Genomic DNA, 26,097 nt, shown 5'->3' with positions numbered 1-26,097 from the left:
TGCAAAACTTGAAAATTTATAAACAGTTTCTATCAAAGCGTTTAAACTTTATATTATTATAAAAGTTAATTAAACATTCAAGTTTATGTACATTTAAATGTTTGTTTGATGCCTAGTTTTCACTATATTCTCATCTTAAAACGCAATAATTTTCTCATGCTCTTATCAACATCATCATCAAAAATCATCTCATACGCTTAATCAAATCGTTTTTCACTCAACAAGTCATGCATTATCACAAAAGTATAAACTTCTCACACAATAATTTCAGATTCGTGCAAGGGAAGGTGCGAGGATGCTTACGATTCGAACGATCCTTGCGCGTGCAACGACCAGTGCGCAGCTTACGGCAACTGCTGCGACGACTTCATACCTGAGTGCGCAGCTGCCGGTTTGTTACGCATTTGTTTGAACTGCATGCAAAAAATAACATCAAATTTGATTTCATAACCGCTAATCAAAGTTTTCTGTAAACATTTTTTAAATTTATTTTTTTCCAACCTTTTTTTTTACCATAGACATATACTCAAATAACTTCTCATCTGTTTTAACAGTTGTTAAGTATTATTAAAGAAATTTCGAAACGAAATGAAACAAAAATACTTTTTAAATTTTAAAGCTATTATTTACACATACTTTGGTGTTTTTAGCATGCCTTTTTGGATTTTCATATTTAGAATATAGTTTAATGCTGTTAATCAAAACAAAACGTTGTAAGTGAAGCTGTTATTTTTGAATTCATTTGTTTAATTTCATTCGGAAATTTTAACTATTCATATTTAGTAAGATTTAAACCGAAAAAAAGAACATTAAAGTATTTAAATACATCATATTAATGTAAATGGTACACGTAAAAATTAGTTCAAAAATTTATTTATGTTTGCTTTTGTCAAAACTTGTATTTAATGTTTAATTATAAAGAACTTTTATATACTTATATGCGTTGACAATCAAAAAAAAACCTTCAAAGCACAAATCTTTAACATTTTAGCTTATAAAGCTTATACCTTGATAAAAATTAAATAAACTTAGCACTTAACTTATTTTAAAATGACTACATGAAATACTTTCGTGCAATTTTCTGATTAAAGCCAGTCTCATTTGTAACACAAGAACTAAAAAAAATATTTCTGCAAAGTAGACTTTAAATATATTACGAGAGATAGTTTTTGAACCCTGTATAAGTAGAACAAAGGAAATTAAACTCCGAATTATCCTAATATAAATTTCTAACTTTTTAACTATTTAGTTATGAGTTCTCTGCTGTTTAATTGTGGTAAAGCAGAAGCTAGCAATGGTTTTAATGTTTATCTTGACACGATTGTAAATTTTATCTAAAAATATGTTTTTATATATTTATTATATTATAAAGTGAGAAACGCATTACCATGTCGCTTTCGAAAAATAATAAAATATCTACGTTTCACACACTACACATATCACAATAATTTCTTTTAAACCTTTTAACTAAACATGTTCCTACTTGTTGCGCAACAGATAAGTGCGCGAACAGATGCGGTGCTGGCTACGACAGCAACCAGCCTTGCTCGTGTTCAACTGTGTGCGCATCTTACGGGGACTGCTGCGATGACTTTGTTGGGAGTTGCGCCGATCCAAGTTTGTTCTGCGTGGCTTTGCAGTTTTAATTGACAATAAAAGTTTTAAAGATAGACATAAAACTTAACCTCATTTGTCGTACCTTTTAAAGTACCAGTTTTTTGTGATTAATGTGTTTTCTGAAATCGACGTAAAACCACGACTTATTTTACGAACTTTTATTTTAAACAAAACATTACTACAAATAATCTGCAACTGAAATGTGCAACTTTTTACATCCAAGTAAGCTTGAACCATAAACTTTTATAGCTACATCCACGTAGTTCCTGCAATAATTACGCAATAATGAATAAAGTGTGTTTATGATTTATATTACTTTTGTAAGTTAGTAACTACTTGAAAGCATATTGCAAGCATAAATGTTTATACAAACAGCTTGAAGACCAAGTATTTTACATTTTATATAATTTTGTTTGTAACCAACTACAAATAAAATTAATAATAAACCACACAAGGCATGTACTAACCATAGTTTCCTAATTCACACTCAAGTGATTTTTCACAGTTAAATTTACCATTTTAGTGAAAATTGCAATTATTGATTGTAATTGATTCCTTCTTACAGACACGTGCAACATGCGATGTGGTGAGGACAGGGAGATGTACGAGGGAAACGCGTCAGTGAACATAACGTGCTTCTGCGACGAGCTGTGCGTTGCCTTCGGCGATTGTTGCGGCGATTACCTTGGCACCTGCGAGCAAGACGTCAGTTAGTGACTCGTTTCAATATCGTTACAAAATCTTTGTTTTAGCTGTGCCTAAAAAATATGTTTTTTTTATAAACTTCAAAATTAAAAAAAAAGAAGTTAAATGGTTTTGATAAAATTTAGTTTTAGACTGATTAAATACTTAACAAAAGATTTTTTTTGAATAACTTTTATGTCGCTATACGAGCTGAAAGTTAAAGCAATATTTAAACTAGGAAAAATGATTATTTGAGTAGTAGAACTAGGGCTAATGTTTTTTTTTTTAGTTAAGGTCGTTAAATATATAACTAAAGAAAAACAGAATAAGTTGCAAACAAAGCCAACTATACGTTGTTAAAGATAACAGTACAAACATAAAGGATAGTGTATATTTTGATTTTTTTTAAATTTAAAACAATATTTCAATTAGTAACTCAACATTAAACGTTTTTTTTTTTTTTGCTTATTAGCTCTCATCAAAGCTTTTTATAAGTTGTATTCTGTTTAATTGAAATATTTTGAGTTGTTCATTAAATTTTTTCACGGTTTTAGATATGTTAAAAGTTAAGGTCCAAGTTACGCTTTAGATTCCATGATACATGTTGAATATTTTTTATTTCCAGAAAACATACTTTCTAATTCAAATTACAACTCTTGTTCAGTAGTTCTTATCAAACTAAAAACCAACAGGCAATTATTTTTGCGCGGGAAATTGCGATGAGGACACTATACTTTGCGGGTGCACTCCCGAATGTGAAGACAACAAAAACTGCTGCACTGATTACGCCACTACCTGCAAAAGTTTGTTGCAAACTTTTTGTTACTATGTTTGTGATGTTCAAAAATATTGAAAACAAATTATAACATTTCGCTTTTCTTGATGAATACTTAATTGAATCTTTTGATTTTCGCGTGGTAACTTTTGCGTTAAAGCTCTCTAAATTCTTTTAAATTTAAGCACCGATCAATTTTAAATGATTAATTATTGTTGTTTAAAAGATTGTACGCTTCTGTGTTAATACATTTAATTGTACTTTTTATTTTAGCCAAGTCCAAAAGTCTACGTTTATAATCGGTATGATAAGAAACATAATTAAACTAGTATAATCTAAAGAAGTTTAGTGAAAAAGTTATGAAAAGTTTTATTTATATTAGACGAGAAAGCATGGAAAGATGAAGAGTGTGCAACTAAAATGGAATGTCCGGCTGGGTTTGTTAAAAAAATATACGACTACGTAACATAAAACTTTTAAGTAAAAAATACGAAAAAAACAACAGTCAATGTGGCTGAAAATAAACTTGAAAACATTTAAAAGTGCATTTTTAAGTTTACGATGATAAAAATAAAAAAGTGTATGTTTACTTAAAAATTTTAAAACAGTTTTCATTACTTCACAAACTATAATCATAATTAATATTAATGTCATTATATCATAATAATTTTAATTTACTTGTTTAACAGGGTTAGTTAAACTACTTTAGTGAAAAATGCATTTAAAGTTAAACTACTTTGATAAATAAAAGTTAGTTACTTTAGTTGTGTTTGTGTTTTGTTTGTATTTACTTTATCTTTACTGCTAATCACTTTTATGAATAAAACTTAAGGTTTAAGTTTTGTTTTTAACTTACATTAAACGAATTTAAATAGACTACAAAAAACACGTAATAAACTTTCTAAACTTTTTAAAGACTTCATAAAAATTTGAAAGTTTTAGATAATTAATCTAAGCAAATTTAATACTTACTTGTAGTTTTGAAGACACGCTCATTGTATTTTCAATCGACGGTTTCAGAGCTGAATACATTAACAGGGGAGTCACCCCGAATATTCAAAAACTTGGTAAGAGTAATTGTATAGTACTTATTTAGTACAAAAAATATGAGCATTTAAACGCTATTTAGTCACTAAATAATTTTTCAACGTTTAGCCAATAGATCATGTTAAATGTAAAATTTTTTTAATTTAACTATGGGGTAATTAGTATTGGACTAACTTATGGCTTAGGCTAAATCAGCTGCTTTGGAATATAGAATTCAAAAGTAACATAAAGGTATTTATACTTAAACTTAATAATTTTTTTAAACTTTAATATTTAAACTCAGTAAAAAACATGTTTTTTTAGCTTCGTGTGGAGTACATGCGAAATACCAACGATCTGTATTTCCAACAAAAACTTTTCCAAATCACTACAGCATAATTACTGTTAGTTATGTTTATACGCTTACTTTATTTATAACTATTTTCTTTAACAAAATTACGTAATACATTTGTTATACAACATAAATATAAAGAATAAAACAAGCTTGCTTTAAACAAGTAAATACTTTAAATAGCTTCGAGACGAACATTTTAAACTACTAACTCAACAATTGCTCTATAACTTCTAGGGATTGTACCCGGAGAGCCACGGGATAGTTGACAACACGATCTTCGATCACAGCACTCAGGAGGAGTTCAGGCTGGGAAGTCCCACTTCGTTCGAAGCTTACTGGTGGAAGGGTGAACCTGTGAGTAGATCAGTGATCTAGTGGGAGTAAAATTATATATTAACTAGTAAATGTGATAACAATTTAATTTTCAAATATATATATTTAGTTCTAAAACATATGATCAGTTGCTGAGTTATTGTTCTAAAGTAGTATTATTAACAGTGACTATAAATGAAATGAATCCTACAAAACTGAAACTTTAAATATATTTTTAATCAGATGTGGATAACGGCGAGGGATCAGGACAAGAAGAGCGCTTGCTACTTCTGGCCGGGATCCGATGTGAACCAGACTGCAGGGTACCCTGATTACTGGAAGTTGTACGATGGAAACGTGGCTTTCGAAACTAGAATGCAGGGCGCCCTCAACTGGCTCGATCTTCCTCAAGAAGAAAGGTTTTGTAACATAATTGTATACAATTTACAATTTAACTTGTGTAAAAACTAGAAGTCAAAACTTTTCACAGTATAACCTTCCTGGTAGTATAGTTTTAGTTCTTATTTTTTTTATAAAAAGTTGATAAAAGGACAAAGAATTTTATCTCCTTCATTAAGAATTAGTACCTAAAGAGGTAATAAACATTAAAAATAATCTTACCAGACCTCTCAAATGACAATATTTTTTTCGAAACAGCTTTTTAAACACACGTGATACTTTCTCATCAAGACATTGCATGTTGAGAACAAAATGTTATGGAGTTTATAAGTCTGTGTAATTATTCCAGGCCGAAATTCATCACGCTGTACATTGAGAACGTGGATCATGCCGGACACGACGAGGGACCGTACGGACCGACCGTGGACGAAGAACTGAAGGTGGCCGACGACACGGTGGGGTTTCTCATGGAGGGACTCAAGGTGAGGGGGCTGGAAAACTGCGTCAACATGATCATTCTCGCCGATCACGGTATTCTGCTTGTTTTGATGTTTCAAAATTTTTACAGGCTGTAAAACTTTTTTTGATCTTAATATTTCTGTCAGTGAACATTTTGAAATTTTTTGACCAAACTGCAATTGTTGTCTCACTTTGTTACGTATTTTTTTAATTATATATGTTTGTTTTTCATTTTCAAAATTAAAGTTTTTTGAAAAGATTTATCACATATACTTGTTTGATTAGTTAAATAACACTTTTTAATATGACTTTTTTTTTTGTAAACCGCTGGCCATATAAAAAAATATATATTTTAGTTTAAATACACACTGTTGTCTATAAAGGTATGGCGCCGATATCGTGTGATAAGAAGACGTCGGTGGAAGACTTCGGAGTAGATGCGGATATCACCTACATAAGATCGGGAGCGTTCGGAAGGGTGGGCAAATCGAAAGACCCATCGGAACATCCTCTCTGGAACGCGCAAGAAGCCAACGAAGGTCTCAGGTGCAAAAAAGAACAAACTCATTGGAAGGTTTGTGACTCAGATAACTTTTTAGATTTATTTTTTTAGCTAAATTTTAACATCAAAATACTTATGTAGATTTTATAACATTTTTAAAAGCGTTTTCTTTTTTGTTGAATATGGTTATAAAACTTTTTACAACTAAATAAAAGCCTTCTTTTGAATACTTAACACAGAAGTTTAATAGTTTTAATTTGAAATAACAAACTAATACAAAAAAGTCACAACATCACTATAATTATATCAGGACATTAATTTACATGAAAAATCAATTATGTACAAAAAAAAAAACAATCCTTTTTAATAACAGTCTTGGATAAAATACGAGTACCTGCCAAAACGGTTTCATTACGCAAGCAGTGACAGAATTGAAGACGTCATACTCAGTCCCGATGATGAATGGCTTGTTGAAGGGTTTGTTTTTTATTTAAAAGTAAAAACTATTTAGACAACTGAATACTGTTCCACACATAACTTGTATTTTGCCTGGCTGTAACAAATTGAATAATGTTTCAATAAAATCTGTCAATGTACTGCAGTTTTTAGCAAGAGCAAATATAATTTAAGGACAAAACATTTATCAATCTAAAAACAAAATTAGAGTACTTCATTTGTGCATAACTTTTTTCTTTCTTTGCTGTAAATACTTCACTTACTTTGATTGTTAACATAAAAATGGTAGAGCTGCTAAATACTTTTTAAACAAACAGGAGAAAGGGATCATATACGTCATGTAATGGAGGAAATCACGGATTTGATAACGAATACAAAAGCATGCACGTTAGTCAAATAAAAATAACAAACAAGAGCAAATTTAAAACTAGTATAAAAATAAACAAAGCTATTATTTAACAAATTAAAACTTGATTATAGAGCAAATTAAAACAAATTTATAACTCAATGAAGTCAAATCTATTATTTAACGGCTGTTATAACAAGCTACAATATTTGTTTTTGTTAGAAAAGTTCATATTTATGTTGAACAAAATATTAATTTTTACTAGCCGAAAACTAACTTTATGTGTAAAAAGCTTAATCAACTATCACATTCGAAATGTAATTTAAAACTCTTTTTTTTTCTCAACACTTTAATATTTTAACTTTTAGGCCCTGTTTGTTGCTCACGGTCCCGCATTGAAAAGATCACTAAACGTGACGAGACCTCACGAAGCAATTGAAGTTTATAATCTTATGGCAGGTAATAAACTTAACTTTAATTTATAACTTAACTCAATTTTTATTAAACATAAAAGTTCTTTTTCACGTATCTTCATGTATAAGCTAAAATAAATAAATACTTGAACTCAAAAGTTCTACTAAAATATTGATATCTTTATGTGAATATTTTAAACTTATATTAATACATTACTGAAAGAAAATATATTTTCTTAAACTAACAGACTATAATTTTAATGATATTATCTACTTAAATGAAACTAATTTGATTTCACAACACACTTGCAAAACAGACATATTGAAAGTGAAGCCGGCAGAAAACAACGGAACAAAGGGAGGGTTGAACTACATGCTGCAGAACCCTCCTCAAATTCAGGAAGTTCAGGAGGGAAAAATGGACCTTTGCAAGGTTGCCGGTGGAGCCGATCACGAATCTGAAGATCTCGGATGCACTCCTTGCAGTAACCAGGTTTTGATAAATATTTTGCAATGCTTTTTAATCAGTTTGCGTAATAATTAGTTGACAGACAGAGTAAACCAAGCATCAGGAAAGTGAAACAAGTTCAGTTTTAGATCTTTTATTACGAAGCTTTTAAGTTATGTAAGAGTAGGGTCTTAGCTGAGACTTCTCATACAAATTGTCTTTGCATTATAACTTTAAATAAGTTCTATTTAATAGATGTTCTAACTTTGCAATTTTTTATAAGTTTTTCAAAACCTATATTAGGTACAATTTATAGATTTATATGGATAAGATTGTTCTCTAAAAGTCTGATAATAATTTAAACAACTGTTTATAAAAGTAATGCTAAGATACTCTCAATTTAAGTTATGTTAGTTATAAGCAAATAACTGGTATAAGTAAACTTTTCTTCTTAGAATTCTAAAGTACATATCTTATTAGAACAAAGTGTTTAATTTATTGTTTTATTTTTTTCAATTAAATGTATAAATTAACTTAAATTGTGTAAGTATAAGAAATTATTAACTGACAAGTTAGATCTAAAAATTTTTAAATATATTGCATAAATTAAGTGTTTTGTTTCAATTTAATGGTCTCAATTAAATATATGATTTTTTCCAGGGAAACATGGACTCATTATTCGAGATGACTGCTGAACAAGGTAAGTTTACAACCTATGGCAAAATAAATCTTAGGCAATCCATTTGTTAGTTATCGTAACCAGTTAAAAATTTTAAGTGAAATAGTCCAAAATTGTTTTGTTCATTGTACAAAAAATAATTTCCATTGTTTTGTACGTGAACAATAGTTAAATATTTAAAGTATGCTTTAAAGCTTTTAATTTCAAAAAAATCTTAAACAAAAGAAATTAAAGTCAACAAACAATGTTTTTATGCTAAGCTTTAAACTCTAAAATATATTATTTGCTTAACATTAGTGATGTCTTATTTTCAAAAACTTAAAATAAAACGAAACAACTTAAGTTACTTTAATATTTTTCAAAAGTTGTTTGACTTAATTTTGATATGAATGAACATCAAAAAAACAATTACACTTATCGTATCGATTATACAATAAAACTACCTTTATCAATCTATTTGATGAAGGGCTTAAAGTATAATTATTAACTTTTCTATCTTTTACGAAAATACATCAAAGGCACATGTTTTATCACGCACTTGTAAAAGCATGCAAACATATCATAACATTCAAAACAGCCGAACCACTGATAAACAAGCACTTGTTGCACGGAACACCCAACATACCAACTGACAGCTACTGCATGCTGCCTCACCAAGATTACGTCAACGCTTACAACAAAGAGTGGAAGCTGCCACACTTCGTCGCTTACACTCTCAAGTCCAAAGTTTGCAGTTTTATTTGTAGTACTGAGAACTAGTTTTTATCGTGTTGCACGATTAAATAAAACCTGTTAACAATTTAAAAACAGTTTAAAAACGTTAATTTAAAGCAAACTGACTAAAACTATGATAGTTATAGACTAAATAAAAATGTGCATTACTAAAATATACTATCTATTTATGCACTAGTAAATAATTAAGCAATATATTTCTATCAAGATATTAACTAATAAACTTACTTTTATATGACGACGAATGTAGATTCCTGTGCTGAAGCATATGAAGAAAAAGTGCAAATTAAACATTTTAAAATTTTTCAAGGACTTCCAGTTGGAGCCGTTAGGTGATTGTGTTCGCGCTGACCCCAGAGTGAGTATCGATGACGTAACAAGTTGTGATGCGTACGATAATGACGATGACGTCACTTACATGTCGTTGTACCCTGACGGTAACAATTGTTTAAATAACTAGTTTAAGTTTTTTTACTGTTGGAGTTGTGTGTTTAATTTAATATATATATAGTTTATTGAACGACATAAAAAGACGCTAAAACATTTGGTCCTAGGACCTGGTGCACGAGGAACCTTCCGGTTATCGACTCGCACACCATGGATACCTTTTAACTTCTTGTCCAGTATATATTATATACATTTAAAATACATATTACGCAAAATAACGTATTGTGCAAATACTTATTATATATTTGCCAGTCTATATTCGTGAGACATTAACTTAAAGCTAATAAACGTTTTAATTAAAGCTTTTTTACAACGCATTATATGCTTAGCTTTTAATAAGGTATTCTTACATTTAGAAAATACATTATTGTAAAAAACAACTTTTAGCTTTGTCCGATGGAGATAACAGATACGAAGCGAAACTAGTAACTAATCTCGTGCCAGTTTATCCAACTTCTATGCCAGGTTTGTATGTGTTTGGTGTTAATTATAGTATTTAATGTGTTTTTATTAAAGTCTGTAATGTTAAATTTGCATGTATTTAACTTTTTTAAGGAGACGGTGAGAAAAAAGCTTTTCTTTTTCCAAATAAACAATACTGTGAGCCAAATTTATTTACACTGTAATTTTCACAGTATGGAACTACATGATGAAGGACCTTTTTGTCAACTGGACTGGAATTTACAACGGACTGAATGTAATAAGCGGGCCTGTTTTCGATTACAACTATGATGGGCTTGCTGACACTGCTGAACAAATAGAAAAGTAAGTTTATATCTGTTTTGTATATTAAAAAGATTTGGAATACAACTTAAGTTAGTATTTTTTTGTGATTTACCTGAGTTAAATAACTTTGAAAAAATTTATATCATTAAGATACCACAAAAAAACGTAGTAAAATTTGGAAAAGTAATGTCATCTATAATATCTATTTACTAAACTTAACTTAACTTTTATTATATAATCGAGTTCTAACTTAACTTATGATATTTAGTATCAACCATTTTTGTATTGTATTCATATTATTATTCATAGAGTCTTATTGAACAATTCAGTGTTTCCCACAATATTTTCTAGTCAGCAAACAAAGAAGCTTTTTTTAATGTTATTTTTAATTTTAGTTAATTAAAAAATATATTTGAATATATTTTAATAAGTTTGAGTATAATTCAGTGTTTCCCACAATATTTTCTAGTCAGCAAAAAAGAAGCTTTTTGTAATGTTATTTTTACTTTTAGTTATTCAAAAAATATATTTGAATATATTTTAATAAGTTTGGGTAAGGTGGGTTAGAAATAAGGGTATAAATATGAAAAGTAAAAAGTTCAACTAGTAAAGCACCACCAAATTGTACAGTTTTACTTTTCTAATATGACGTACATAAGTGTTTCAAAATCTTATAATTGATAGCTTTAGCTTAAATCATAAATCTTAATTTCTTTGTAAATCTAAACTCTAAGGGCAGCAAACTACAGGCCAAGAGTGACACTAGAATCAAAATGTTTTTGATAAAATTAAGTGATGTAAGTAACGGGATGTCAAATTGCACTCAATAAACGGTTTGATTTAATGGAAATTTTAAGTAACTCACGTTCATCCAAGCGTTCAAGATAAAGCTCGCAAAGGAGTATGAGAGGGAATTAAGTGAAGCGGATTTCTCGTAAATCTGATGGCGACAACATACGATAAATCGCGTAATTTACTGATGCGACAATTTACGCGCATTATACAGCCATTTATATACACATCAGTTTGAGCAAACACACATTCTAGCCACAACCCATCTTAAAGCTATTACGACTTTGAAGTTGTTTCCAGAAATTTGAATTTGTACTACTTCTTTCTTTTATGTAAAGATTTTATTTTAAATTGCTTGTTTCTTATATAAGTGATATATTCCAGATAGTTAGCTCTCAACTTAACTTACACATTCTAAAAGTCAACTATACTTTTATTTAATTCGTTCTAATCCCATCTTAAATACATTCTAAAGTAAATTCTTTTTACTAAAACTTTTTGCATGGTTCTTTATATTGTTAGTGTGTCTACGATTTTATGTTCTGTATATACTGTATAAAAACGTTTATTAACCGTTTATCGTTGTGCTTAGTTTGTAAAGAGTAGCATAACAATAGTTTTAAGTAACATTTCGTTAGGTTTTAGTATTTATTTATGGTTTATAATTGGAATTTAAGCATATTATAACCATACAATACAATCAATAAAATAGCCCTATTTCCACACGGGCTTACAAAGCTTTTGTATAATAGATAACGACAAATATGTCTTTGTTTTGTTTAGAGTAAACGGTATCCTAGTTAGTGTTTATCTAAAACACATTTTTACTAATTATTGTGGCTTGCAAAAGAAAATTTTCAACAAACCTAGTCCGTTCCTCATAAAAAGCTGCTTACCCCTACCATAATTAGTTAAAAATCACTGAATTAAAACTTCTTCATATGTCCATCAAGTAAACAAACAAACTTTTTATCTGTGATCTGACACTACTTGTTAAACTTTTAAGTCACGCTCCGTTTTATTAGTTTTTAGTATAAAATACAACACTTCTATTGTTACAGACACAAACCTGCAGTGTCAATATTATTACAGCATATTGACCACAATGCTTATTTTAAACTTATTTTAAATTTCCATCAACACCAAAATTTAAAACAGCTACTTCGGATACTCGACGCCGATCCCGACGCACTACTTCTTCGTGGTGAAGAGGTGCACGGGTTACGGTGGCTACCAGAGCGTGGAGTACTGCCTGGAAAGCGGGCAGGTTGACGTCATCGCCTACCTCGTTCCCAACTTCAAAACCGAGCAGTGCGGACAGGTTTGTCGTGGTTGATATATATATATATATATATTGTTTTGTACTCAGGAAAATCTTTCTTACTTCCTTTTGCGTTAGTTAATTGTTTAAAAAGTTAAACAACAAAACTTGCTGAATTTGAATATAAATGAAAGGTTGATCGCTTAAACTTTAAGCACCACAATTATAAAGTTGTTGCTTGTTTGCTTGTTTAACTACTAAAACAATATTTTTCTAATTAGTAGTTTGTACAAATCATGTGTTAAAAGTGCTATGCGTTTTACCTGGTTTATGTACTTTAATCTGGCTCATGTACTTTAATTAGTTTTTTTAAATGAAGTCTATATTTTTTACCTTATTTATATATTTTAAACAACTTGTATCGAATTTGAGGAAAAAATAAAGAACGTTAGAATAGCTGATTAAACTAGCAAAAAAAAAAAAGACAATCGTGTATAAATGATTTGATTGAAATGTTAACATACTAATTGAATTAAGGGTAAAGATTTAGTTAGTTTTACGTTGTAAGGTCGAAACCCCTGGTCGACAACTGTAAAAAAACAGTTATAAAGTTACGATAGTATTTTCAATGTTGATAATGTTGATAACGAATTTGAATAATAACGAAATACTATGTATACCTAACGAGCTTTGACTAATATTAAAGCACTTAGGTGGTTTTTTCAGTTTAAGTCATAGATGGTAATTAAAAATAGATGCAAAACAACTATATACAATAATAAGTAAATTTAGGGACGTTTAAAACCTTTTAACCTTTCTCTGAAAACCGCAGTTAAAAATTTCAATTCAAAAGTTTGAAATTACGTTACGCCTAAAAATTTCTAGAAAACTTAACAAAGAAGTTTAGTTAATCAATTAACTTAAGTTTTAAGTGTCCGTTTAAAACGTTCAAATATATTTTCAATTTAATACAAACAGTTTGTTGAATATTATACAAATATTTTACTAAAACTTTAAATATATAAACACATAATTTTAATTTAACTTTTTTAAGAGTTTTGTGTACCTGTTTTTTTTCAGTTAAATAAATAATGGTATTGTTTTAGTTTGTTCAACTACGATAACGGAGCATAGGAAAAATACAGTTGTTTGTTATTTCTCGCGTGATTAAACATACATGACTAATGTTTGAACATTTGATAAATTTGTTTATTCAGGCTGATGTACTTACAACAAAGCTTAGTAAGCAAAGCAGTTAAAAAAACATAACCATTGTATGCATGATTTTGTTTGAACTACTGTTTAAAAAAAGGTTAAAAATATTTTAAAACCATCTAACGTAATTAAGATTTACTGTTTTTAGTTTTAAAAGTACTACGCAGTTAAAAAAACAAAAGTTAAATAAAATATCTTAATATCGATAAATCTACTTAATTTTTATTGCTTAAATTTCAAACCAATAAAAAGTCAAAACCAAAAAATTTTCATTAATATATTATTTAGCTAAATAAAACTTTGAAATATTATGAGCAATGTTGAAAATTATATTTTGCTGTGTACTTTATTTAAAACAAAACTAAAATATTTTTTTTGATTATGCGTTTTTTTTATATTACGACTAAAAACATAAAACAAAATAATACTCCTTTAAATATCTTAAATAAATACATTGGTTTTGTTAACTTTCGGTGTTTAAAAATTTTAAATTTGTAATACATTACATAACAATATAGTTTCATATTTTTAGGCTAAATTTATGTTTGCATACAAAAAGTAGGTGCTAGGTAAAAAAAAATACTATTGCATATTATTTATAATTAAAAGACTTTTTTTTGAAACTCTGAGTAGTGTTTGTGAGCATGAACGCAAATAAACAAGGATAAAAGTTTTTGTACTATAAAAAAACAAACTTGTTGAATGTTTTACATTTTTATTTTTGGCATATTTATTTACAAAAATCAATTTTTCTCACAGACCGACGACGTTTCAACTTCGTGGGTCGGAGAAACCCTCATCGATCACGTGGCGAGGGTGCGTGACGTAGAGCTGATCACCGGGTACTCCTTTATGACGTCATGGTCGCGCGGGAGCGACGACGAGCGGCAGGAGAGGACGAACAAGCTGCTCGACCTGCCGCAGCTCGACGCCGACTGGTTCACTGTGACGTCATACACGAGAGCGAGTGGTGACGTCACGATGAGGGCAAGCTTGTGGAGCCTGGCCGCTGCAGTGGTGGTCGCGTTGTTTTTCTAAGAACTACTTTTGTTTTGTATTTTTTGTGATAGAATTGTTTAATTAAAACTTTGACATTTTATAAGATTCAACGTTATTATGACGACAGCTTAAACATTTTTGAATTTTTATAATAGCTGAAAAACTTTAAATTTACCTAAAAAACTGTTTTAATTAAAAAATTAAATGTAATACTTTTCATAGCTATGTTTTATTAACATTCTGTTTCTACTTTTAAGCTTCTATCTTTATTAGCAATTAAAAGTTTCGAAATTAAACTATTTATTTTGTAAATTGCATCTTTACAGACTAAATTCAAATTTTATTTTTAACTTTTCCAACTTGTTATGATTCTTCAAAAAATAAAATTTTTGTTTTTAAATAATCAAAATAATAACGTATGAAATAAAACTAAGCAATATTTGAAAAAAACACACTATGATATAGATACAATACATAGTTATAATATTATAATTATATATAAGTAATATATAATTCTGGAGAAAAATCAATGGAAAACAAGTTACAAGAAATAAAATATAGACTAAGGTTAAAGTTTTTACAAACAAAAGTTATTCATTTTTGTGTAAACCTTTTTAACTATACTTTAGTTAAAGTTTGAACTACAGTAACCTACCACCTAGGTGCGCACATTTTAGGTACGCACCGCCAGTATGGTACGCACTGTTTTGCCGAAAAATGTTGTATTCAAAATGCGTTTTTCGCCTAAGTGATCTAAGATTGTGGTAACGGTAATAAATACATATAAACAAAATAATTAAAAATCAAGTATTTATATTTAATGAAAATATTAAGCAACCTATTTAAATTCATTACTGCTAACATTGACTATTGAAACCATTCTAATATGAGTTCAACACCATTTTCTTCTAAGAGCACTACAATATTTAATCCTTTACTGATGCGTTTTCTACCATGACAACCAGTAAAAATGCAAAAACGTTTTTTAAATAATACGAAAGCAGGAGCAAATAAAATGAGGCATAAACAATATTTTCTTTAATGTTTTTTTTAATCCAAAGTAAGTAAATAAGTTAATGTATTTAGTAAATTTTAAAGGTACTAGAAATTAATAGATTAAAGAAGTTTGTGATTTAAGTATAAAAACATACGTAAACTACATGCTTACATAAAAAATACTTAATACTTCTAGTGTAAATGTTTCAGAAAACGTGTTTTTTTTTTATATGAAAATCTTTTGTTTTTTGAGGTTTTGCTGTAAAGTTATTTGTAAACTATAGTTGCTTTTAACATGTTTATATTAGGCTTAGTGTAAGTAATTAAAGACCAAAAGTTCTTAGGTACACACTGCCGGTATGGTAAAAATATGTTCAATGTGCGTACTTATGTACTAGGTTACTGTATATAGAACATATATTATCAGACTTATGACATAAAGAGTTTTTTAGCTTTGTACTTATAATAAATGTTACAGCTTTAAAATATTTTTGATAGTATATCAATTGTTATGTTTTATGTTTGAAGTCATTTTAATAAAGTTAAAGCGTGCTTTAATAAATTTACGTCATTTAAGTATACTAGGGTTGCCAAAGGACAGCAAAAATAGAATTCTGAACGTTTTTTGTTTCAACTTAAAGTGTCAGGCTCGAGTATATTTTGGTTATAGTGTACAAAAGTGTTTATATGCAGTAAAACGTACATTCATTCAAACTAAAAGAGTCTAAGTACAACTTTTTTGTACTACCAAGTTTTTATCAAATGTTAACAAATAAATGGCTTAATTGTAGGTTTTTTAAAGTGAGGTTTGATCAACAATTATAAGAAAAACTTTTGTAACTAATTACATGTTAAACTAAACTGTTTCTATATTAATTTGCTATTAAAGTTTTTTGCTTTGAGTCGCCAAGGAGCTTAGTAAATAACTTGAGCATTGTTTTATTTCTTGATCTTAGAAGAATTGTGCTTTTCTTAATACTTAATTTAGTAGTACTGTAAGATAATTTCAGAATATAAGAATGTTTAGTTAGTACTTCCTTGTTGTATTATATCAAAGATACAACTTTTGAATATATAGTTTTGTAGTTTTCGCTGTTCTAAATAAAAGAAGTAGAAATACAAAACAACAGTTTTGTACAAATTGAAAACAAAATATAGTATAGTAGAGAGTTCATGTAGTTTTAACATTTAAGAAAATATAACCTTACCTATTATTAAAGTCAGTTTATTTATTTTACAGTAGATTTAGTGAACGTTAAATAACATTTATGAACAATTTGTAATTTAACTATTTGTTATTTGTTATTTTGAATAACATTTTGTTCTCAACATAAATTGAATTAAAATGTATTTTCTTTAATAATCAATAGTCTTAATTTCACGACCATCAACAACAGTTCATACAAAATTTTGCACCTGGTTTTGTCCTCATTAGAAAAAAAAAGTATTTTTCATTAGAATAAAAATTTAATGAACCTTGAACACAGTACAAAGCCTTTTTCAAGTTGAGACTTTAATAACATAATAACTTTGAGAAATGTTCTACTAAATTTTACGTTTACCAACATACTTTTTAAAGGTTGTTATGATCTGACGCCGATAGCTGAGTTGCTCAACGTTAATTTGAAAGAAAATGATGAATCTCTCCTAATTTATCTTTTTGAAAACATTTTATGTCTCAGAAAATTATCTAAAAAAATAAGCTAGCAGTAGTAACAGGTAGAAATATGCGCATAAACTAAGTTTGTTTTAGTTACAATAGATAAGAGATATGTCGTACAAAACTCGGTAACGTTTATGATATGGTTCAGGGACGTAGCTAGCTCAAAAAAGTAACGAATCTACAAAAGTTAAAACATCTGAAATGACGCCTGATAACGTCCAGCAGGAACACAGCAATTTGAACTACCTCTTATGTTATTGAATTTAATATGATAACATGCAGTTATGTTTATACTTCAAAAAACGGTTGCTCCACACCCCTCTATGACTATTTATGTGTTGCAACTTATGTAAACCCCATAAAACTTTCATTGCAAATAAGTACATAAATATCACAATTTAACTTAAAAACATTTATATTGTTTTCAAAATCAAACATTTAACGTAGTCAATAGAAACAAAGTTAAATTATGCAAATTTTTGTAACATACATAAAATTGTATAATTTTGATTTTTGAAGTAAAAGTTACAGCTTCCATTAGAATCAATTTTGCAAAGCAGCTTTTTGACAAATTAAATGTTTAATGCTCTAAATGTATACAATTTAGACGTATGCAATTGGTTTTTAATTAATTTTTTAACGACAATAAAAATGCTAAAGAGTACATACAAATATCAATTTTCAGGAGTGCATAACTAAGTACAAATGAATACTAAAATCTAAAATAAAAGCAAGTTTTTAGAAGTTTTCTGCAGATTTGCAGAAACGTACTAAGCTACGGTGCCTAATACGATTAAAAGTGAAAGGTAAAATAAAATATGGGAAGAGTTAGGTAAAGAAAATGTTGTTGGTACCCAAATTTTATTTTTTTTTAACTTTATTTTGGTCAGTCAAGTAAATAAAGAAGATTATATAGCACAACAAGTAATTGTTTATATTAACATTATCGTATTGGTGAATGTCTAACAGAGCCGACACCTTGGATTTTTGTGCCGTGAGACAATCTCAAACTAAGCGAAATGTTTTTGCACATCACTAGGATCATCAGACCACAAGCCTTCGGTAGACTGAGACCCGGGCTTGAATTTTGTTGAAACCCGTCAGTCAATCGCATTTGAAGACTTGCGTTTGTCAATCTTTGTTCATGATGTTTTACCATTAAGCTACTAGTTGCTGGTATGACATGGTCAGTGACGTTAGTCTTGTAAAAATGTTTTGAAAACTTTAATAAAATTTTCAACTTGGCAAGAGAGCAGGTACGCTTGTTTATTACGACGAAAGAAAATTTCGGTGAGAGTCTAACCCCCCCCCCCCCCCAAGCGTTGACTTTGGCGTGACATAAGAAACCTGGTTCTCAATTTACCGAAGGCTTGTGGTCTGGTGATCTTATTGATATGATAAAAAATTTATCTTTGCTTGAGCCTGTCTCGCGGCATAATGAAGTACACAGGCTTCGGTTATGTTAGACTTTTACTAATGTTTTTCTAATCATTTTATTATATTTTTTTTTATTATAAACTTAAAAAGATTTATTACTATAAGTTGTTTTTAAGGTTTGTTCATTCCAACTCGATCATCAGTCTAATGAGCCTTAATCAGGACAAAACCGGTCTCAGTCTACCCAGAACTTGTTGTCTGATCATTGAGCTGGTATGATCAACCCTTGTAAACTTGAGTTTCTCTCACGGCATATGAAAGTCCATGCTTCGGTTCTGTAGACTTTCGCCAATGACTTTGTTGAAAAGTTTTTTTTTTTTATTTTAAACTGTAAATGTTTTAAAAAAGGGTTTTAAAAATAGGCCATAAGGCCATAATTTTAAACCTGTGCTAGATATTCTTGAGATGACGAAAAAGAGAAAAAATAGGTCTTAGTTGTAATGAAGGGTAACTTTAAAACTCATACTAGACCACTGGGACCATTTTAGAAAGTTAGGGAGACCATTAAGCAATAATTTGTAACTTACACTTCATATTTTGAAGATTAAAAGCAAAAAAAATTTTGAGTAATCTTATTGGAGAGAGCTTTGGTTATTTAATTTCTTGAAAGTGGTCTTATAAAAAAAAGTTTGTGCAACCAAGTTTTAAAAGAAGTTCCTCAAAAACTGAATGATGAGATAGAACTTTAGTAAAATTGTCCATTTTTGCCTATTTAGTTTGTTTTTCCCGTTAAGAACCTGTTGAAATCTTTATCTTTAATCGATTATCTCTCTAAAGTTACTTTGTGTTTTTTACAGTAAAAAAACTTATAGCTAAGTTCTCTTTGTAAAATATGATATTAAATTCAAAAAAAAATCTTATTTTTATGGCCTTATCTATATTATTTAAATCAGCAAAACTAAACAAAAGCAAATATCCTATAATTTTTTTTTTTTTCATATTTGTTGTATATCTGTAAATATAAATATGTATAACACCGTTCATGTTGAGTAGTTATCAAATACTAAAGAATATTAAACTATCTTAGAAACTTAATTTAGGTGTTATTTTTGTAACTTATGATACTTTAATTCTGTTATAATGGTTGCAACTTGTAATGACACCTATTTGGAATTTATACAAAATGCTAGCTTGTCTTTAGATGATTATTAGAACAAATTAATATACATATTGCACTAAAACATAAAAAGTTTTCTTGTATTTATTAATCAAAAAATTAATTTAATAAAAACTTTTACTGTTTAACAACTTAGTCAAAGTATCAAAAGACTTATAACACAATCAAAAGATAGAAAAGAATGTTGAAAAAACATTCAGAGGAGATTATAAGTAGTAAAGTTTTTATCATAAAAATTATTGTTTGTTGAAATGAGTAGCTAGTTATAAAAAAAACTATGGATTAAAGTGTTTAAAAAAATATGAGATATTTTTTAACTTCGTTGTAAAAAAAGTTATGGTAAAAAAATTTTATACATAAAACTTCAAACTATTCTTTTCACTTACTGTTGGCATTAAAATCATTACCGTTATCTGATTGAATATCATTAGAACTTAGTCATCCGGTCATTTATAAGTATCTTAAGTTTTTTTATGAAAATAGTAAATTATGAAGCTTTGTAAAACATAACATTACTATTTTTTTATAAAGTAACATAAAAATTTATTTATTTTAAAATTTTAACAAAACTTATAGTAAATTTTACAATCTAAAAGCTAAACAAATTGTTTAAAACTATGTTTATAACATTAATTATAAATCGTTTACTATTTATAACATTTTTTTATTTTCTTACAAGTTAAAAAAAAAGTTTAATAACAATAAGAAAGTATAGTTGTATAGGTTTGGAACTGATAGTAATTTTTTTCCATTCAAAACCTAAACAAACTATACGGTAGTCTAAAATATTTTTTGGACTCTGCATCAAAAAACACAGTTATGATCTTGAATGCTTTTAAAATTTATCAGTAAATTCTCTTAGTAATTTAATTTTCTATAAATTACATGCATAAAAAAACTATAAATTAAAGTTATTAACAAAAGTATTTCTAAACATTAAGGCTATAGATTAAATTTCAAAACAAAATTCAAAAACTACACTTATTATAGGTAAAAGAAAATAAACAAACATTTTCATTTAAAATTATCAGTTTATACAAAGTTTGTCTTTTATACTATTAGCTAGCTCTTTTTCATAGCTATATGCTTTAAAATCAATTGATTTATGAACATATTTATTCATAAACCTTAGTATAAAACATTTTTTTACGACCTTGTTAAATAGCTATGTATTTTATTAAAACTTTTTTATAGCATTAAAATTCGCTAGTAAAATATTCTTTTTATATAAAAACACCTAATTCGTATTCAAATAAATTCCCAAATTTTTTTTTTAGTTACTTATACTCTTGTTGTAAGTAAACGGATTAAGTTTTATTATCAAAAAAAAAATTATTGAATAGTTCAATTCAATCTCATAAACAATATATACATTTTATATAAAAGAAAACTGATAGTTTTATATTATAGCAAAGAGCTTTTAAATGATTGTTATATACCAGTACATGTGTGTACTGGACATAAAATAAATAAAACTCTTAGTTCAAAAAATAAAAAGCTCAACTTAAGTTGTAGTTGACAACAATAATTTTAATCAAAATTAATAAATAGATTTTAAAATCTAAAAGTTTTTATTAAAAAAATCTAAATCAAGTAATTTTAAACTCAAACATATAAATTTCATTTAATTTTAACTTGATAACTTTAAATTTAATCATTTCAAACTCGATTACTTTTATCTGCGAACTATTAAATGGTGTATTTAAAATACAAGGTCTAATCGGTTCATGTAGACGCAAGGACGTATCTATACTGAAAATATGAAAAAATAAACCGCTTATATTTTAGTTTTACTAGGATTTTACGTAATATTTTGTCACAGTCGTGATAATTTAGTTTAAATAAATTAAAACTATATACATTTAAAATTTTAATTAATGTTTTGCTTGTAATTTTAAGTTATTTAATACACTTTTTAGTAGTGTAATGATAACTTTAAACTAAATTAAAAACAACATTCAACTAAATTTTATTTTTGTGTGTGAATAAGGTTTGGTATTTTATAAAAGTGTCAACATTATCAAATACGTTGATAGATTATTTTAAATTCATACCAAAAACATGCCGGATAAATGTATTGACATCTCTTAGTCAAAATCAGTAACTTTTAAATTTGTGTTAAACTGTGCATTTTTGCTTATTTACAATTAACATTTGTTAATAAATACTTTTTAACTTAGCATTTTATCAAATAGAAAATATTATATAGGGCTGTACATTTATTTGAACTAAATGAATTTGCATTTGTTAACAAGATAAACAAACAAAAACTTAATAAGTCAAAAACCTAAATTAAAATGTTTATAGAAAACAAATAATCATCAAATTCTTTGCAAAAACTACTTGACATAAGTAAAATAAAAATTAAATTCTAAAACTAAATTATATATTTTCAAATGCCTAAATGACTATGTTTTAATTTTTCATTTCAATTAAACAAGATTATTTTAATAGTTTTTGATCGAAAAAAAAAAGAAAATTCTAGAATCAAAACTAAGTTTAGACACAATTAGATACTAATATTCTTGAAAAAATTAATAACGTGAGTTGTTGTTTTAGATAAAAGTATTATAAAACAAAAAATAAAATTCAAGCTCATATTTTAAGCAGCTTGTCTAAGTATAGCTTCACTTCGTATTAAATTAAAACATATTATTCAAGCTGAAAATAAGTCCTGCTCATTTATGTCAAAATTTAGGAATTAAATTTAAAACTTAAGGTAACATAAACACTCAAAGTCCAACATCATAATAAAAAAGTTGAAGTTGTATTTAAAGTAGTAGCAACAATAAACTTAATACAAATTTTTATTTTTTTAATATATAATAAAGATAACTTGGGAAGAAGTTTTTATGCTGCAGCTTAAAAACGTCTCAAAGAGCTTAAGTTTAAAAACTAAAGTTTCATGAGTATTATTGTAACAAGCAGTTTAGTAACAGTTAGTAAAGTTGCTAGACGTTTTAAAACTATTATCTATACATACTTTCAACTTCAAAAGTAAAAATCAGTTTAAAAAATTAAATGTTTATTCGAATAAATAAGTTTAAAACAATGAGTTAAATTTTCTAAACTAGTTTTTGAACAAATTTTGTAGATAAACACAATCAATTAGTACACCGTAAGGCTTCTATTTAAATAACACAAACTGCATTTTTTTTTCTTTTACGTGAGCATCACAATGAACAAAATTTTTCAAACAAAACTTATCAAAGTCTAACATTTGTTTTTCTTCTCGTGTCTCTTCAAATTCGACACGGTGTGGAACTTCTCACCGCACCTTGCGCAAGGGTGCTTCGGAGCAAAGTGAAACTTCTTGTGCTGAACCAACTCCAGGTTGGTGCGAAACTTCTTGTTGCAGTGGTAGCAAGTGTACTTGGGATCGTCGTGACGCAGCATGTGTTCTTTGAAATCCTGTTTGTTTTCAAAATACGCGTCGGCGCAAACAGCGCACTTGAACTTCTTCTCGCCGTTGTTGTGCTGGGTGGCCCGGTGGCTTTTCAGGTAGTTTTTTCGGGCGAACCTCCTGCCGCAAGTGGCGCACTCGTACGGCTTTTCTCCCGTGTGCGTGCGCATGTGGTGGGTGAGAACTTGCTTGGTCGCAAAACACCTCTGGCAAACTGCGCACTGGTGAACTTTGTCGTGCATGTTCTTGTGCACGTTTAGACCGTATTGGCAAGTGAACCTCTTATTACACGTGGGACATTCAAATGGTTTTTCTTTTTTTTCCTTCGTAGCTGTACTCACTGAAAAGATATTCCTAGTTTTAGCGTTTTGAGTAGGTGTCTTGCCTTTTATTTTTACGTCACACGTTTGAATATTTATGTTTTTTAGAAACGGTTCAAACGTGCTTTGAAGGTTAGTTTATCATTATAGTAATTAAATTGTTATATATGAATAAGAAAAGGCCTTAAAATATTGTATAACATGCAGTGTTTAAACTTTGTTTTAAAAAGTACTAATTTCCATTAAAGCCATTTTGAAATAAAACAAAGTATTTATTTTTATTAATAATATGAAAACACCCTAAAGTTTAACCTTTAAGAAAATGTTTTGTTGCAATTAACGGTCAAAACTATTTAATAATATATTAATATAGACATTTTACTGTGTAACAATAAAACAAAAGTTTTAGAAGTCAAAAGTATTATATTCATATGATAAAAAAAAATTGCAAAGTAAAGTACATTTAAATCATGTAACTTTAACAGGGTTTCTCAAAGTGGGCCATAGGGGAGCAGTAAATAGCAAATTACATTAGAGTTTACATTAGAGGCCAACTGGCTATAGTTTGAAAATTACAGAACAAAATCTTGAACTAATGATGAATAGCAAAAATTAATAAAAATGTCTTAGGCGTAGTTTTAAAACTTACACTAGATAATATTGGAAAACTTTGGAAATTTAGGGATCTATAAGCTGTAGACAGGGGGGATGGGGAGCCCAAGGTCTTTACTTGGAACGTAGACTAGATAATCTGGAGTTGATGATGACGAAAAAGAAATTATAGAAATATTTATAGGTAAACTAAATTTTTTAACTAGATAATATAGCACACTTCTGAAACTTAGAGGGCCATACTCATAGCTGTAAAAGGGGGCATAAGGCCATAGTTAGATATTATGGAGTTAATGATGTAGAGAAAAAAAAGATTTTGGGCGTATTTTTAAGTACAGTTTTTATAAATATTGTCAAAGGGGACCACATTATTTTTTATTTCTTTTTAGGGGGTCTTACAAAAATAAAATTTTGGGAATTAAAATATTTTTTAATTTCTTTTCTGCGTAGCCTTACTGTCCAAAATTATATGTAATTTTAGCATTTTGAGAAGTTAACTTAATTTTTCAAACTTATAGATTTAATAATTTCTGTACTGAAAAAAACGGGTAGCTGTCTAAATTGCACAAGCGTACAAAATTGCAAGAGGAGACAAAATTGCAGAGTTCACAAAATTACACAAAGATACTTTTTCACTAGGGGATAAAATTGCACGAAGATAGTATTGCACAAAGACACTTTTGCACGAGCAGATAATTTTACTTGGGTTAATTATTTTTTTAATTTTTATCTGTTTATTATTTTTTTATTATATCTTTATCTTTTATACTATCACTGTTACCCCTAACCCTTACCCTCGGTCAGAAACTTTTTTTTTATTTAACAATTTATTTTTTTTTTTTTTGTTTTTTTTATTAATTTTTTTTTTGTGTCTTTTACTCTCGTGCCAAATTGACCCTTGGTGCAAAGTCTTATTTGTGAATTTTGTGCGCTCGTGCAATTTTGGCTTTGTGCACTCGTGAAATTTTGTTCTCGTGCAATTTAGTAACCTGGTGCAATTAAAACCCGCTCCGAAAAAAACAGTTTAAAGTTTATACTTAAGTAGCAAACTTCTTCTTACCCGTAGGAAACTCGAGTGGTTTTTCATTTCTTTTTTTCGTTGTTTTCTGCGTAGCCTTACTCACTGAAATTTATACAAAAAATTAGAATTTTAAGTAACCGTCATGGCTTTTTTAAACTTACATGTTTTAATATTTATGTTCTATAAAAAACGGCTAAACGCGTTTGAAGAATGGTTTATTATGCATAAATTTTTATTTAAACTGAGTCAAAGTTAACTTCATAATTTTTTATAACTAAAAAATGCTTTCAATTATTTTATAAGTTACAATTTTTAAGTTTTGTTAATAAAAATGCAACTTCAACTAAAAATTATTTTTTTATAAAAAAAATGGGTTTTAAATGAATAAAATGAAAAATATAATAATTTAAATTTTTTTATCGTATCTAATGGTCAAAACTATTGATTGAAAATGTGAAATAATTTTTTACGGCAGAAGCAAAAGTACTAAAACTATGAAAATATAATAAGAATAATACACAACATTAATTAATCAAAATTTAATTTTTATAACTCAGTTTCACCCTCAAAGGGGTCTTCAGCTACAATTTAAATCTGAAAAACAAAAGTAAAACAAGACACGGAAAATACTAAAAAGTAAATATAACAAGTAAATTGTAATTTGCAACTTATGTTATTTAGAAAATTTCGAGTCTTAAACATGAAAATTGTATGTGCTAGAATTACTTAATAAATTAAAAACTTTAAAGTTAGGTATTGAACATGAAACTACTAAATTTAAAAATAAAATCAGCTTAAAGTGAATAAACAAACTAAATGACTTACATATTACCATGAACAAAGGGGTTTGAATTAAATTTATAACTTGATGAACTACTAGCTAGC

The 26,097-nt window shown here is 28.1% G+C and overlaps 1 protein-coding gene across 1 annotated transcript; it reads left to right on the top strand.

Annotated features, from left to right (window-relative positions):
* The first annotated feature begins 279 nt into the window (after window positions 1-279).
* On the top strand, window positions 280-14,756 carry LOC145837296 (ectonucleotide pyrophosphatase/phosphodiesterase family member 3-like). Its single transcript, XM_082945103.1, has 21 exons — window positions 280-391; window positions 2,183-2,326; window positions 2,994-3,104; window positions 3,459-3,513; window positions 4,055-4,143; window positions 4,427-4,506; window positions 4,692-4,811; window positions 5,013-5,188; window positions 5,518-5,699; window positions 6,011-6,201; window positions 6,503-6,606; window positions 6,903-6,972; window positions 7,300-7,390; window positions 7,662-7,837; window positions 8,453-8,492; window positions 9,049-9,197; window positions 9,514-9,640; window positions 10,038-10,115; window positions 10,286-10,415; window positions 12,327-12,489; window positions 14,404-14,756. Exons 2-21 carry the CDS (start codon window positions 2,194-2,196, stop codon window positions 14,680-14,682), a joined length of 2,544 nt encoding a protein of 847 aa, XP_082801229.1. The 5' UTR covers window positions 280-391; window positions 2,183-2,193; the 3' UTR covers window positions 14,683-14,756.
* The last annotated feature ends 11,341 nt before the right edge of the window (window positions 14,757-26,097 follow it).

This window comes from Thalia democratica, chromosome 5 (assembly GCF_965202585.1).
Source record: "Thalia democratica chromosome 5, ktThaDemo2.hap1.1, whole genome shotgun sequence".
Taxonomy (NCBI): Eukaryota; Metazoa; Chordata; class Thaliacea; order Salpida; family Salpidae; genus Thalia; species Thalia democratica.
This window is presented reverse-complemented; position numbering and strand designations above follow the sequence as displayed.